The 15,442-nt window shown below is 56.6% G+C and overlaps 1 protein-coding gene across 4 annotated transcripts in view; it reads right to left on the minus strand.

Annotated features, from left to right (window-relative positions):
- The window catches only part of RIPOR1 (RHO family interacting cell polarization regulator 1), a 16,227-nt gene extending 4,270 nt beyond the window's left edge, over window positions 1-11,957 (minus strand). For 2 of the 4 annotated variants that reach the window (XM_040253249.1, XM_040253248.1), the window contains exons 1-14: window positions 6,465-8,453; window positions 5,016-6,430; window positions 4,093-4,219; window positions 3,826-3,978; window positions 3,581-3,659; window positions 2,835-2,858; window positions 2,690-2,743; window positions 2,394-2,546; window positions 2,218-2,281; window positions 2,086-2,129; window positions 1,882-2,007; window positions 1,340-1,488; window positions 1,137-1,266; window positions 1-1,061 (exon numbers count right to left, since the gene is read on the minus strand). The exon at window positions 1-1,061 is cut by the window's left edge and continues 712 nt beyond it. In XM_040253249.1, the coding sequence (XP_040109183.1) occupies window positions 1-1,061; window positions 1,137-1,266; window positions 1,340-1,488; window positions 1,882-2,007; window positions 2,086-2,129; window positions 2,218-2,281; window positions 2,394-2,546; window positions 2,690-2,743; window positions 2,835-2,858; window positions 3,581-3,659; window positions 3,826-3,978; window positions 4,093-4,219; window positions 5,016-5,034 (2,183 nt within the window). In that variant the 5' untranslated portion in view covers window positions 5,035-6,430; window positions 6,465-8,453. Of the gene's footprint in view, window positions 1,062-1,136; window positions 1,267-1,339; window positions 1,489-1,881; window positions 2,008-2,085; window positions 2,130-2,217; window positions 2,282-2,393; window positions 2,547-2,689; window positions 2,744-2,834; window positions 2,859-3,580; window positions 3,660-3,825; window positions 3,979-4,092; window positions 4,220-5,015; window positions 6,431-6,464; window positions 8,454-11,866 lie in introns of those variants that run through there. The other 2 variants (XM_040253251.1, XM_040253250.1) reach the window with 2 other exon arrangements.
- Window positions 11,958-15,442: the final 3,485 nt, after the last annotated feature.

The following is a 15,442-nucleotide window of genomic DNA, read 5'->3' on the forward strand; positions in this document are numbered from 1 at the left end:
GTAGTGTGGGTAGGGCCTGTGGTGGTATAGGTGGGGCTTGCAGTAGTATGGGTAGGGCTTGTGGTGGTATAGGTGGGGCTTGCAGTAGTATGGGTGGGGCTTGCAGTAGTATGGGCTGGGCTTGTGGTGGTATGGGTGGGGCTTGTGGTGGTGTGGGTGGGGCTCGTGGTAGTCTGCACTGGACCTGTGGCACTGGCTGTAGGGCCTGCGGTAATGAGAGTAGAGACCATGGTCTTGTTGGTAGCGCTTTTGACAGTGTGTGTCAAGTTTGTGACAGTGTGGCTGAGGCTTTCGGTGGTCTGGACTGGGTTGGTAGTATTGGGGGTAGGAGCTGCAGGAGTGGGGGGAGAAAGCACTGGTTTGTGGGTGGGACTTGCAGTGGTCTGGACTGGCCCTGTGGTACTGGGGGTAGGACCTGTGGTAGTGAGGACAGAGACCACGGTCTTGTGGGTAGAAGCTGTGGTAGAGTGAGTGAGGCTTGAAGCACTATGGGTAGGGCTTATGGCACTAGAGGTGGAGCCTGTAGTGGTCTGGGTGGGCAGTTCAGGAGAGCTAGAATTTATGGTCTTGTTAGCCAAGCCTAGGTGAGCAGATGGGGCAGGGCCTGTTGTACTGAGAGTGGGGCTTGTGGCAGAATAGCCAGCATCCAGGGCAGGAGGGACAGGAGCAGGGTGCTCCCCATGGGTGGGATCTGGGCACACAGGTGGGCTAGGTCCCCGGACTAGACTTTCTAGGTCTGCAGCCTCCACTGAAGCCTCAGCCAGGGCAGCGTCCACACTGGCCTCACTGATGTGGCTCAGAGTCCGGCTGTAGGGGGCATGCCCATTGGCCAGGGCTGGGGCTACAGCCCCCTCCTCATCCATGGGCCCAGAAGTGGAGGTCTCAGCCCTACGGAAGGCAACTTGGATGGGCAGAGGCTCAGGCTGCTGTACCAGGGGCCTGGGGGCTGAGGAGTGGCGGGCAGTGCCTGAGAGCTGTGGGCTGGATGAGTCATCAGAAGATTCAGATGACAGGGACCATGCTGTCCCATTCTCCAGCTCCTCCTGCCGCCTCAGCATATTCTGGGAGAGAGGAAAGGACATTGCAGGACCACCTCCTCTTGGGGAAGGTGGTGCTGAGCCTGGGATGTGACTCACATAAAAGGCCTGTTCCCGAAGCGAGGGTGTGTCTGGTGGGCTCTGGCTATAGGTGGAGAAGCGCTTGGTGACTGTAGAGGCCTTGTTGACAGTAGAAGCAGCTGAGGGCTGGTCGTCCTTGTCAAAGGGACTGGAGAGGAAAGAATCTGTTAGCAGATGCCACAAACCCCAGCCCTGTCTCCAAGTCCCTCACCCCTACCAACCTCCATGTCACTTCCAAGCTGAGCTTGATGGTGCCGAGGTCATTAATGTCCACTGCTACAACTTGGGGCAAGGCAGCGAATAGGTCCTTGGTCTCACAGGAGACGCTACCTACAACCACATGGTTGGCCAGGCCCTTCAGTTCTGTCACCTGTAGCCAAGAATGCATGGTGGGGTCACAAGGGTGTAGGGATCATGAGATTGTGGGGGATCAGAGGTCTGAACCTGCATAGTCACAGGGTCATGGGGCCATGCAGGCTTGAAGCATTCTGGGAGCATGGGGATCACAGAGGTCCAAATCTGTAGTCACTATGGTCATGGAGTCACAGCCTCATGGGAGTTCAGGGGTCAAGTATTCACCAGGTCAGAAGATCATGGGGAAATCACAGGGTCATGAAGGTCAAGGGGGTCACACATTCACAGGGACAAGGAACCAGGTGGGGGTTACAGGCATTAAGGGTCTCGAGGTCATGAAAGTCCAAAGGGGTTCACAGGTCAGAGTTACAGCATCTTGGTATCCTATGGTCCTGGGCAGAGACGTCACCTTGATGGACAGGAATTCCGTGAGCAGAGGCAGAAAGACGGTTTCCTCGCTGTCCCACACTTGCTTTCCACTACTCTCTATGCGTCCCCGTAGTTTCCAGCGCTGACGCCCATATTTCATATAGATCTAGAGGAAGAGGAAGAATGAAGCAGACTTCCATGTTGTGACCCCGCCACCCCAGCCCCTCCCTTCCCATCCTTCTACCTCATACTGGTCACCAACACACAGCCTGGCGAAGCCGGCCAGCCCTGGGAGTGGGGGAGAAGGAGATGAGCTGGGTCGAGGGGTCTCAGGCACACACTTCCCCCCACCGGCAGACACCTCACTGCTTGGTACCTTTCATCCGGAGGTGGAACTCGCCCAGCTGTGCTTCCAGCTCGCTCTCCAGCAGACACATGCTCTGGACAGAGAGATGGGGGCGGGGGGAACGACAGGAAGAGGTCAAAAGCCAGTCCCCTCTCACTAACTCTACTGTACCCTGTGCCTCGGCCTCACGGGCACACATCCCTCACCTCTGTGTACTCGCGATGCCCTCGAGTAGCCTCAGCCAGGCTGTCCCGGGCTTCACGGCTCCCCGGGGAGCCAGTGCTGTAGGCACGGACCATGTTGTAGGCGCCATCCCGGAGACGCCGCTGCACACAGTATGACTCATACAGTTCATCAATCTGGGCAGAGGAGTGGGGTGGCAGAGGGGGGCTGAGACTCACTGCTGGGGTTGCTCCCCAGGGCCTCCCATCACCCACTCTCCCTGTGACACCCAACCCCCCACCCCAGGCTGCAAGCACACACAGGTATGCCGCACCAGTACCTTGCTGGCATGGAACTCCAGGCGCCGCAGGAAGCGTTCAATGGACTTGACTTGCTGGGGGAAAGGTGTGTTAGAAGCCTGAGGCCCAGGGCTCTTTACCTACCTCTGAGTGAACCTCTTCCAATACCATTCTCTATACACTCACCTTGTCCAGGTCATACAGAAAGCCCTGCAGGGAGAGGTTGGGGCGGGGGGGCACACATTAGGAGGTAGGAGAAGAACTCCAGCAGGGGCACTGGCTTGGCCAGACCATCCAGCGCCTTTCCCTCCCAGGCTTTCTCCTCTCACACCACAGTCTGCAGCCATTCCAGTCAAAGCAGGGACTGGCCTACCTTCTCACGTGCCTGGTCTCTGCTGGTGTCAGAGATCTGGTCCCCAGGACCACTCCAGTACTCTTCCCCCTTCCTCTTCTGTGAGCTCCCTCCCCTGGCCCATTGCCATTGCAACCATCCCCAGGACAAGAGCTCTGCGCCTCCTCATGCTTGGTTCCCCCTAACAGGGAACTCCTGTTAGACCCAGCAGAAATGGTTCTTTCTCCGCAAAGCCCTGAACTGTTCCCCGGAAAAAACCACAGCTCTCTCAGAGGACCACCAAAACCTAATCTCAACATAATCTCCTGCTGTCCATGTCAGCGGGGTTTGACCCACCCCACTGGAAGTTCCCAGGGGGCAGGCACTGGGTCACAGGCAGAAAGTGCACGCAGCCTGGGAAGGCATTAGAGAGAAACCTCCTATCAGTTTTGCCTGATACCCCTTTTCTAGTCACACCTGGACTGAGTCACCCCAGAAAACACCCCTGATGTTAGCCAGCACTGCCCCTGCCCCGCCCCCCAACATGACAAGAGCAAAGAGCATTAATCCAGGACATACAGGATGTCAACTCTTCACTCACCAGGCGGGAATTCCTCTTGGACTCCCTTATCTGTCCTTGGAGTTTCTCCTGCTCCTGCTGGTGCACTTCCAAATAGGCCCTGGGTAAACGGTGACCACAGAGTTCGCTTACTTCTCCAGTCTCTATCTGCCCAAGGAAGGGGCAGTGAGGAGAGGGAGTGAAGCTGGGGAAGGTTCCCATTAGCAGGAAGGCTAGAGGCCTTAGGGAGGGATCCTGGGACAAGGGGTTGGGAGGGCACTGCTTACGTCAGGCCTCGCTTGAGCGCAGTGTACACCAGGTCCAGGCGCTCAGGCTGCGGGACCTTGGGGGCCGGGTGCGCCACTGAAAACATCTTGGACACTCGGGAGAGCGCCGGGGGCTTCCGAGGGGGCCCCGGGGGGCTGAAGGCCGGGAAGCTCCTGAAGAAGAGACTGCACTCAGAAAGAGGCAAGAAGTTCTCCCCCACACCCTCACTAGCACACTCCAACCCGGTCAGCCTCTCTGGACCCGGTCAGCCCCCCTCTACTGTGTACCTGGGCCCCCGCTCCTGGCTTCCGAGGACGCCTGCGAAGGACTGGCTCCTACTGACCCGGGCGCTGAGCAGGCGGCGCTGCGGCCGCACCGACAGGGACATCATGGAATGAGTCCGCGCGGGGCTCCCTGTGGGTGGCAAGGGCGCCAGTCAGGCCCTTGAAGCCCCTTCCCTGCAGCCCAGCCTCTGTTTCTCAGTCCCGCCGGACACCACCGCTTGCCGCCGGCAGTCCAAAACGCACCGGCTGGGGCCCTAATGACAGGGCAGCCGCGGGTGACTCGGTCTCGGACTCAGCGTGGCCTCGGCTCGGCCCCCACTTCCTGCAGAGGTGCAGGCTCCGCCTGCCGCGCGGGGCAGGAAGGGGGGTCGCGCTGGGACCCTCCCTGGGCTGGGAAGGGGCAGGAAAGGGGAGGGGCACGCAAAGAATGTGCGGAAGCGTCTGTTTACCCGAGCGTGGGGCGGGCTCCCCAGCCCTGCCCCTGACCTCCTCCCCCAAGTGGGGCCAGGAGCTCCCACGCCCGCACCCCGAGAGGCCGCGGGAGGTCACGGGGCGGGGCGGGGTGCATGCTTGGAGCCCAGTGGAGCGGTCTGGCAGGCCCGGCCTGCGCAGGATGGGATCCCCAGACCCGCCCGCCCCGCGGAAGCTGCTCCCCTCTAGCCGCCACCCGCCCCGAGACGCCCAGAGCCCGGGGATTCCCAGGGTGGGGGGCAGTGCCGAGAAGGGCCCCGCCCCCTCCTCTTCCCTGAGACTCTGACCGGGAAACTGAGTCACAGATTGCCGCCTTCGCCCGGACCTTAGAGGGAAGAGATCCTCGGCAAAGCCCCACACAGATCCGGCAAACCCCGTGCCCGGGGCGCCCAGAACTCGGCCCGCACGCCCCTGGGACAGCCCCGGAGCCTCCGCAGCCCCAGACCGGGTCCTACCTCTCTTCTTGGCGCTCATGGTAGGTCCGGGACAGCTCCCTAACCCCCGCGCTGGCCCACCCCGAGTCCACGCCGGCCCAGGGCCCCTCGGTGCCGGCCCGGCTGGACTCCGTGCTCGCTCCCAGAGACTCTGGCTCCGGCTTCAGCTCCTCCCGGCGCCGCCCCCCGCCCAGTTCCTGCCGCCTGACTCAGCCCGCCGGGATGGGGCGGGACCGGTCCGATCATGGGGGCACTGAGCCCTCGGTCCCCCTGGCCTCTGGGAGGGGTGACTGGGGGTTCCCCTCGGGCTGGGCACTGGCGGGGATCCTCTCAGCTGGGTCTGGAGCGCGGGTAAAGGGAGTCGAGCGTGGCAGTGTATATGGAGGGATAAACAGAGTGAAGACAACGAGGGGAGGGGAGCTGAACTGAGTGTAAACACAGGGGGCTCATAGAGCGCCTTTTGGAGGGTGCTGAGAGAGGCTGAGTACAGAGGGCTGAGAGATGGGGTTCTGAGTGTGTGAGGTCTTCTGAGAGAGCAGAAGTAAGGGCTGCGGGTGCTGAGTGGAGGGAGTGTGCGGAAGGATGGCAGAGAGGCACAGAGCATGAGGTGGCCCTGAGGCTGAGAAGGGCGAACCTTAAAGTGGGCGCCAGGATCAACCCCGTGTAATGTGCTGCTGCCCCCAGAAGGAAGAGAAGGAACTGGGTGCAGAGAGTCCTACAGCAATGTGCACAACCCCATCCCTCCACCCACAGAAGCAGTGCTGAGTCTGGGGGACTCCCTCCACCCCAAGGCCATGGGGAGAGGATCAGGTCCCACTGCTGATCAGCGCCTTCTCTCCAGCAGAAACTGCCTCCTAGGACAGAGGCCCCATCCTCTGGCTCCCAGCTTGCATGGGCTGAATCCCCTTGGTGTTGGCCCTTTCTTGCCCCCAGTATCTCTCCATTGACTATCCCTATCCAACTCTTGCCTGGATAGAGGCCACCATGCCCAGGGTCCACTGGGCATCTCATCCCCTCAGAGGGGCTAGGTGCTCCCCCACCCCATAAACACTCCTGCTCCCTGATGCTCCATTCAGCCACCTGGGCTTACTTTCTCCACAAAAGACTGAGGTGGGCCCAGGCATCTGCATTTCCAGTCAGACACCCCACCCCCACCCCCGGAAACAGATTCAGATGCAAGATGTCCTAAGATCCTAGTATGAGAAGTGCTATCTCCCCCTCCCTCCTTGAAGACAGTGCTGTGACCCCCTACTCTGGCAGCTATCCATTCCTGTGGATTGCCCACCACTCTCTGCTCCCTGCAACCACCCTCCATGGGAACACCCCAGCCTCATCACCTGGCTCTGGAATGTACCCCTTCCTAAATTAGAACCACACTGACCACAACTTTCAGGCTCTCTCCATCACCCCCACCTCACCTGCCTTCTACCTGAGACCTCCTGAAGCTCTCACCTGCCTTCTACCTGAGACCTCCTGAAGCTCTCAGCTTATTTATTCAACTATTTACAAAGTAACAATCTTATTCTAGTCGCTGGAGAGGCAGCAGTTATTGCACAGACATCGCCCTGCACAAAGCTCACAATCCGCCTCTGCTTCCTTTCTCCCTGCCACCTCCCTCACACAATCCAGGCACAGCCTTCTCCCCAGCCTGGATCTGCAGCCACCACTCCAGCTTGCCCGCCTGCTACCAATATCCCCGGCACTCTGGGCTACTCCCTTACCTGGAAGAAACCAACCCTGGGCAACCCAACCCCCTGCCTTCCCTGCACCTGCACACAGGCTAGCGGGAGCCACCAGAGGTCTTGACACAGCAGCTGGGCTGGAAAAGAGCAAGTCTCAACCTCAGCCAGGCTCTTGTTTCCCAGGCTGGAAATGCTCATGTGTGGCCCTAGCCATCCCTCTTCCTTCCCATGGAAGATGTTTCAGTCTTTCGCCACAAACCTCAAACAAGTTCCAGTCACTCCCACATAAAAGGTGAAAACAACCCTGGAAATACCCAAATGGCCACCAGTAGATATAATAGAGTGCTATACAATGAAAAGAATGAACAATATACAACTACATGCAACAACAGGGACGAATCCTACAGACATAATGTTGAGTGAAAGAAGCAAGACCACAAGAGAGGATATATGTATGAGCTGATATGACGTTCAAAACCAGGTAACCTACAGCGGCAGAAGTCAGAACAGCAGTTACTATTAATAGCAGCGACACTAGCCCTCAGGAGCAGTGACTGGAAGGGAGCCCCAGGGGGCTGACAGGGCACTGATTACTTTCTGCTTCCTAATCTGGATTCTGTTTCCTGATCCTAGATGGGCGTGTTCCTTTGTGAAAATGTATTGTGAGCTGTCCACTTAAGGCATGTACCTCTTCTATGTGAATATTCTATTTCAATACAAAGCTAACTTTAAATAAATCAACTATAAAAAGAAATGACCCGTCTTGTGGACTCCCAGTCTCTTTCCAGCTACCCCACCCCTCACCCTATTTCGCTCTTTCAGAGCCAAGTTTCTTGAAGAGGTGTGTCCACCTCCACCTCCTCTTCCCATCCACCCACTCCTCTTCCTACCCTGTCTAGTTTCTGTACCCAGCACTCCTGACTGGTCTGGATGACAAGGTTGCCAGTGACTTCCCTGTTGCTGAATTGCGTGTTCAATGTTTAGTCCTTATCCTTGCTTGATCTGAGCAAAGCTTTTCACTGGGCAGTTCTTTTCCTCTTCCTCAAGCCTTTCCTTTTTTGGATTTCAAGAGGCAACACAACCCTGGCTTTCTACCTCTCCCTCTGCCTGCACATCTTATTTCCCACAGGGGATCTGTCTTTCTCCCCATCACCGAATTGTCCTCATCCTACTCCCCACTCATGGACTGAGCACCTCTCCCACAGCTCAATGCTATCTAAAGGTTCCCAGCTTCCTTCTCTCTTCCTTGTCCAAATCGTTCTTCTGAGCACCAGGCCTGTTCACCCAGCTGCCTGCCTGATGCATCCCGAAAGCTGAGTAACAAACTGGAGTGGGTTACTAGGATGTGCTGAATTTGAAGTCCCCAAACTAAAGTCACCACTTTGCTCCTCAAACCTGACTCTCCCTTCTCTCTCCATGACAGGCCCATAGTCTATGTATCCAGTTGTTCAAGACAGAAACTAAGAATCATCCTGGATGCCTCAGTCTCTGTTACCCACCCACACATCTACTCAGTCACCCACTCCTGCCATCTCTGGCATCTGTCCCGTCACATCCACCCGCTCAGCTAGAACTCAAGTTCAAGCCATCACCGGTTCTCACCTAGAATCCTATAACAGCTTCCTAATGGATTCCCTGTCTCCATGCTAACCCACAATGATCTGTTTTTGCTTTTTTTTTCAGTTTATTTATCTGGCTGCGCTGGGTCTTAGCTGCGGCACTCAGGATCTTTAGTTGCGACCTGTGGGATCTTAGTTCCCTGACCAGGGATCGAACCTGGGCCCCCTGCATTGGGAGCTTGGCATCTTAGCCACTGGACCACCAGGGAAGTCCCATGATCTATTCTTCTTTCAATAACAGCATTACCCCTCTTGAAACTTCAGTCACCTGACAATACTAAAAACTGTCCTTTATCAAGTGCTTTCTATGCCAGGCATTGTACTTAATTAATAAACATCATCTCATTTAATTCTGGCAACACCCCTATGGGGGTGAGTCCTATTAGCCCCACTTCACAGATGAGAAACCTGAGGCTAACTGGCTGTGTGACTTCAGGAAAGACATTTCCTAACCTTTCTGGGCTGCAGATATCCATCTGTTAAATGAGGATAACAACAGTAATAATAACAACTATCTCTCAGGGCTGTTGGGAGGATGAAATGAGATACTTCCTCTATTGGGAGTTTTTGGGGAAGGGAGAATTGCATGTGGGGTAGGGAAGTTGGGGTGGACACAATACATCATTGTAAGCACACAGCAAATATTAACTGCTGTTATTAACAATTATTAATCTGCCCGAGATGACCCAGCTGTTAAGTAGTAGGGCCAGGACTCTATATCTTTCACATCCCTCTATTTGAACACTTGTGAAACATCCATGGGCATCCCCCTACCCCAAGGATAAAGTCCAGACTCTCTAACATGACCCACAAGACCTTTGGGCTCTGTTCTTCCCCTCACATGCCTTCCTCCTCCCCTCACAGTCCTCTGCTCCCCCAAGGTCATTCTGTTCCAGCTACCATGAATTCTCTCCAGGCCTACAAGCAGCAGCTCTCATTGACCCTATACCCCTTTCCCATTACTCTCAGCCTGACCAGCTCCCTCTCTTTTTTCTTTTACCCTACTACCTCTTCCTTCAGGAAGCCCGCCCTCAAATGGTTCCCCCTTCCCCCTTGTAGGCACCTCATAGCTTCCTCTCTCTGATCCCTGAGGTCACATAACTCTGTTGTCAGTTCTCCTTTAGGGTCTGTCTTCTAACCAGACTGTGAGCTCTGGGGGCTGAGGCCTGCCTGCTCTGCTCACTGCGGTGTTCTCCATGCCCTGCACCAAAGCAGTGGAGGCAGGCAGGAGCTGAGACTGCGCTGGAGGCTAATGGAACTGGGATGCTCTGAGCTGCTGCAGGGGTACATTTCCAGTCTCTGTCCCCCCAACTCTCCTACCTCATGGTCAGTTTCCTCTTCCCTTCCTTCCTTTCTGATTGTATCAGGACGGGGCATGGTAGGGGATCCCTGGGAGCCTGGAACTGAGTGGGTGGGCTGTACTCAGAGGAGGCTGACCTTCCCATCAATTTTCTTTCTCTGACTGGGCTTCTGCCACAGGGACCAGATGGCCATCAGAGGGTCCAAATGACCATCAGAATATTAATCTGACAATTCCAGGGGGTGACTAGGAAGGATCTCCTCTGCCAGGGGTGGGGAGAAAAGCTGAACCCCTTGAGCTAAGAGAGAGGGTCCACCTCAACTGGAGGAGGGGCTGGCTGATAAACAGTCAGGGGACTCTCTGGACTCGCCAGCCCTTAAGTCTGTTCTGGACATAGGAAAGAACCCAGGTCTCAAGGGTGTTGGGTCCTGTGGCATGGCCAGCTGGAGCAGCTAAGAAAGGAACACTGGTCATCTGCGTGGCCCCAGATCCCACAGCCTTCAATCCCCTCTTCAGGCCGAAATTGCTGCACTTATGTGGGGCAGGAGGTCTTGCCACCTGTCTGCCTAGCTCAGAGGAATGCCAGGCCAGCCACTTTCCCGGGAGTCCCCCAGCCCGCCCCGCCCTATCACAGGGCCGCCCAGGACAGAGGTAAACAGATGCTAAAAATAACCCGGGCCAGGGACTGGCTACGAGGAAGAATGGGGTCCCTCCCGAGCCTGCCCCTGTCTCCATGGCAACTGCCCCAAACCCGGCTGCTGACGTCATGCCCCAGCTGCGGGAGCAGGGAGGGAGAGGGGCCGCGGTGCGGCCTGGGACCCCCACCCCGGAACCGGGCGGAGGCGGCCGGGTGGCCTCACTTCCTGCCGGCCCCCTCCCTGGTCAGCTGGTCACATTCCCCGGACGGCGGCGCACTGGAAGACTTGTGGCCTCCCCCGGGCTGGGCCTAGCAGAGGCGCTAGTCGGAGCTGCAGCCAGCGAGGGGCCCGCAGTGACTCAGCCACGTCCTCCTTGCCTGCTTTTCCACCCAGGGAGGACCCAGCCCGGTGCCCTGTGTGTTCCCCTCACCCCCACCCATTTCCAGGTACCCCTCTGCAACTGCTGCCCCACAGGACCCAGGACAAGGAGGGCGGGCTGAAGTGGGAAATGAGCCTCCTGTCTCCCTGGACTATTTTGTACCTCACACCCCCAGTTCTCATCTCTCCCCCAGCCCCATCTCTACCCTCCATGCCAGGGAAGTGGTTAGTACAGTGGCAATACTTAAGATCTGGGTCTAATTCCCACTTCTCTCCAAACCAGCTGTGTGACCTTCAGAATATTACTTAACCTCTCTGGGCGAGTTTCTGCAACTGCTAGATTGTCTGTTAGCCGTCCTCAGAAGGCTGTGCCGACAATTGGGCAATACAGGCCCGGGGCAAGCCCCACAGATCCATCTTTATTGTTACACTAGACTGCACACAGTAGGTGCTTGGCCAGCCAACCTGGACTTGTGTTACAAAGCTACCCAGAACTAGCTGAGATGAGTCAATCTCTGAGGCCAGACTCTAGTCTTCGGGAGAGAAGAATAGAGGGTGCTAAAGCCAGGCTTACCCAGACCCCTAGCCCTGGTGAGCAGACCCTTCCCCAAACCGCTTCTGCAGGGTGCCCAGGCCTGGCTGCTTGCAGAGTTCCCACACCAGCCTTTCATTTACAGGTACAGGGTCTGTTCCCCCACCGAGCCAGGAGATCCTCTCCAGCCTCCGCAAGATTTGGGCGAAGAGTCCAGTCCAAGGCCAGATTGGCTACCTCGGGTCGGGCCCCAAAGCGGCTTAGTCCAGCCGGTGGAGCCAGAGAGATTAGCTCATCTTGTAGGCGGGCCTGCGCCCCTCGGGGCCCTCTCCCCATTCCCAGCTCAGTTTCTCCCACGGCGAGGGCAGCGGGGCTGCCGGTGAGCGTCTGTGCCAGCACCCAGGCTGACGCCTAGGGCCCACCCTCAGGCCTGGCCCACCCCAGAGCCCCAGGGCACGGGCCGCCTGGGCCTGGCCGTTGGAGGGGAGGCGGCAGCGCCGGGTGCGGCAGGCCCCAAGGTGGCAGCCTTTGTGGCCGTGTTCTGCGCCCGAGGGGAGGGTAGGAAAGACACCGTGGGGCCTGGGTCCCCGGGATGGGGCGACATGGGACAGGGCCGCAGCGGGGGCAGCAGATCAGGGACTCCCAAGACGGGGGGAGGCACCAGAACCGCCGCGCTCGAGCCCCGCCCGGGCCGCGGGCCCCGGAAACGGCGGGGACACTCACATGGCTGCGCTGGCTGAGCGGACCTCGCTCTCTCCGTGCACTCGTCGCTGCCGGGTCAGGTCGCGCCGCAGCTGCCGCTGTCGCCGCCGCCGGTGCCTGGCCCTCCCTCTGCTCCGCCGCCTGCCGCCGAGACGCCCCGCTCCTCCCCTGGCCGGCTGGGCCCCACCCCCTGCGCGCCGGAGGCTCTAGCACCCCTGGAGGCGCCCGAGACTCGCTCCGCCCTCTCCCCTAACCCGGGAAGGGGGTGGCCCGCGGCGTCCACCGGCTTAACCGGGCAGGGTGGAGATGAGAGGCATGCTGGAGGATACGCAGGCGGTGGGAGTTCTCAGCGCTTGGGGTCGGGATCCACGGGAATTGGGCGGCTTTCGGAGAACCATTAGCAAAGCAGGAAGGAGACAATTCCTTCCTACGCAGACCCCCAAATCTAGTGCACCGGGGAGCCTGGCTGGCCTGGTATCTTCACAGATCCCGTGGGCTCCAGGGACCTTTCAGGCCCCTGTATCTGAAACAGGTCCTAGAGCGGCCACTGCTGGGTTGGGTTGGCTGGAGGAAAGGATCAGGGCCAGTTTCAAGGAGCGGAACAGGAAGGCCTGAAGCCTGCTTATCAGACACCTTCTGGGTCTGGACACTGCTCCTCAGCCCTGCCCCTCTGCCAGCCTCAGTTTCCCTGCTCTGGGGGCAGGCTGCCCTTCCTGCCACTATCTGACCTCTTAGCTAGGCCACATGTTCACCACTCCTTGGGTAACAGCATCTGTGGAGTCTCAGGCTCACTCTGGGAGCATGGGTGAGGACCCTGGCAAGATCTGGGTACCTGCTGGCCAAGGGGGCCAGAACCCAGTCTTTTCAGTAAGGGGCTACAATGCTGGTTCGCCCCTGGAGTGGGCTGAGGTGGAGCTCATGGCTGACCTCACACTGAACTCAAAGGGTCAGCTCCACTCCCCCACCCTTCCCCTCAGTAAAATAACACTGGTCTTCTCCAACCCTGAAAGCTCTCCCACCCGTCAGGCTTCACTCTGTAGTCCATCATCTTTAGAGGCTGCACAGACATATCCAGAAGTGGTTTGAGGGATTTTAAAAGATTTCTAAATATCTGTCTCCCCTCCTCCTGAGGGTTGGTCTTGACTATCCAGAGGTTCTGGGTAAGGGCGGCAGGGGCCCTCAGGGGCACTGACATCCTTTCCCTCACCCTCTCTTACCAGAGACACAAGTCACCCCATTCTCCCTGCTCTCCAGCTCCTCTTCTTTGCCTTCCTTTGCAGCACCCTTTTTTTTTTCTGTATCAGTAGACCTGGGGACTGCTTCCAGAGACTGGGTTCTTCTTTCTGCTTCCCCCACCCTACAATATCATCCAGTCACAGGACTTCATCCATCCACTGCCGAACATCCCGAGCCTTCCTCTGTGCAGAGCCCTCTCTTGTTCTGAGCCCCTGGATGACCCACCAGATCTCATGACCTTCCCAGAGGGACTTTTCTTCCCTGAATCTCATTTCTGCAAAGCACCACTGTCCTCCCAGGCTCCCACCTGAGAGAGGCTGGTCCTCTCTGGAGCTCTCAAAACTGGCACCAGTTTGTCCCTGCCCATGTGTAAAGTCATCTTCACAGCAAGGCAAACTCTGATCACCTTCTCTGAAAACAGCCTCTCCTTGGTACTCTCTGTCCCCACGTCCTATGGACTCATGCCTTTGTGTCACCACCAGGAAGCGCATATGCTCATGTGTGCTCACTGTGAGGCTCTAAGATCTGTAGGCAATACAGCTCTCCTCATCACCAGTGTCCCTGGCTCACGAATTCAAAAAATTCCCATTGTTGAATGAGAGTGAATGCATAAGTAAATGCATGAACCCCTGGCGTCCCTCTCTCTCACCCCACTTCAAGTCAGCCTCCTAGTCCTGTAGATCCTACCCCTTTAACATATCTCACATTCACTCCTTCCCTGCACCCATCCTCCTGCTACCAGATGTTGTTCTGTTATTAATTCACTCGACACTCACTCACTGAGGACTCAGGGCTGGGTAGCATGTTGGCCCATGTGGCAGCAGTGGCATACAGTTGTCCTGGTGCCATTGTTTGGGGCTTCCCAGGTAGTGCTCAGTTCAGTTATGTCCAACTCTTTGTGACCCCATGGACTGCAGCAGGCCAGGCCTCCCTGTCCATCACCAACTCCTGGAGCTTACTCAAACTCATGTCCATTGAATCGGTGATGCCATCCAACCATCTCATCCTCTGTCGTCCCCTTCTCCTCCTGCCTTCAATCTTGCCCAGCACCAGGGTCTTTTCCAGTGAGTCAGTTCTTCACATCAGGTGACCAAAGTATGGGAGCTTCACCTTCAGCCTCTGTCCTTCCAATGAATATTCAGGACTGATTTCCTTTAGGATCAACTGGTTTGATCTCCTTGCAGTCCAAGGGACTCTCAAGAGTCTTCAACCTCACAGTTCAAAAGCATCAATTCTTTGGCACTCAGGTTTCTTCATGGTCCAACTCTTACATCCATACACAACTACTGGAAAAGCCATAGCTTTGACTAGATGGACCTCTGTCAGCAAAGTAATGTTTCTGCTTTTTAATATGCTAAGTTTGTCATAGCTGTTCTTCCAAGGAGCAAGCATCTTTTAATTTCATGGCTGCAGTCACCATCTGCAGTGATTCTGGAGCCCAAGAAAATAAAGTATGTCACTGTTTCCATTGTTTCCCCATCTATTTGCCTTGAAGTAAATAGATGGGACCGGATGCCATGACCTTAGTTTTTTGAATGTTGAGTTTTAAGCCTGCCCATTCAAGAGACATAAGAGAACAGTTCGATCCCTGGGTTGAGAAGATTTCGCTGGAGAAGGAAATGGCAACCCACTCCAGTATCCTTGCCTGGAGAATCACATGGACAGAGGAGCCTGGCGGGCTACCATTCATGGGGTCGCAAAGAGTCAGACATGACTGAAGTGACTTAGCACGCATGCACACACACACTGATGAGGCAGCAGTGATTGTAGGGGCTTACCAGGGCACTGTCTGAGGAATTCTTTCTTGGTCTGGAATTCCACTTCCAGAAAATTCCCACTTTTAACAGACGATGCCCTTGCTCTTCACAGTCAATCAATCTCTGTCTGGTGTCTGGCCACATTTCTGCATGTGCCCTTTTCTGGCCTTCCTGCCTCCTCCTTTGTACCTAACAACTTGAGTGATTTTTTTTTTTTTTTGGCTGTGCTGTGCTACCTATGGGATCTTAGTTCTCCAACCAGGGATCAAACCCAGGCCCCCTGAAGTGGAAGCATGCAGTCCTAACCCCTGCACTGCCAAGGAATTTCCTTGAATGATCTTTTAAATCGTAAGTCAGGTCATATTGGTTCCCCAATGTCCTCAGGGTAAATCTAGACTGTGGTGGGGCCTCCAAGACACAAGAGATGTGGCCTAGATGACCTCATCTCCCACCTGTCCTGCCAGCCCTTCCTGCTCTGTTTCCATCACATCAGCCTTCCTGAGGCTCCCTGGACATGCTCCCTCCTCTCTGGCCTTGGCCTCCTCTCCCAGCTTCCCTTCTCCGTGGAAGCTCCTCTCCCTTATTCACTTGAAAAACAGCTCAA

This window comes from Oryx dammah, unplaced genomic scaffold (genome assembly GCF_014754425.2).
Source record: "Oryx dammah isolate SB20612 unplaced genomic scaffold, SCBI_Odam_1.1 HiC_scaffold_13, whole genome shotgun sequence".
In the NCBI taxonomy this organism is placed as follows: domain Eukaryota; kingdom Metazoa; phylum Chordata; class Mammalia; order Artiodactyla; family Bovidae; genus Oryx; species Oryx dammah.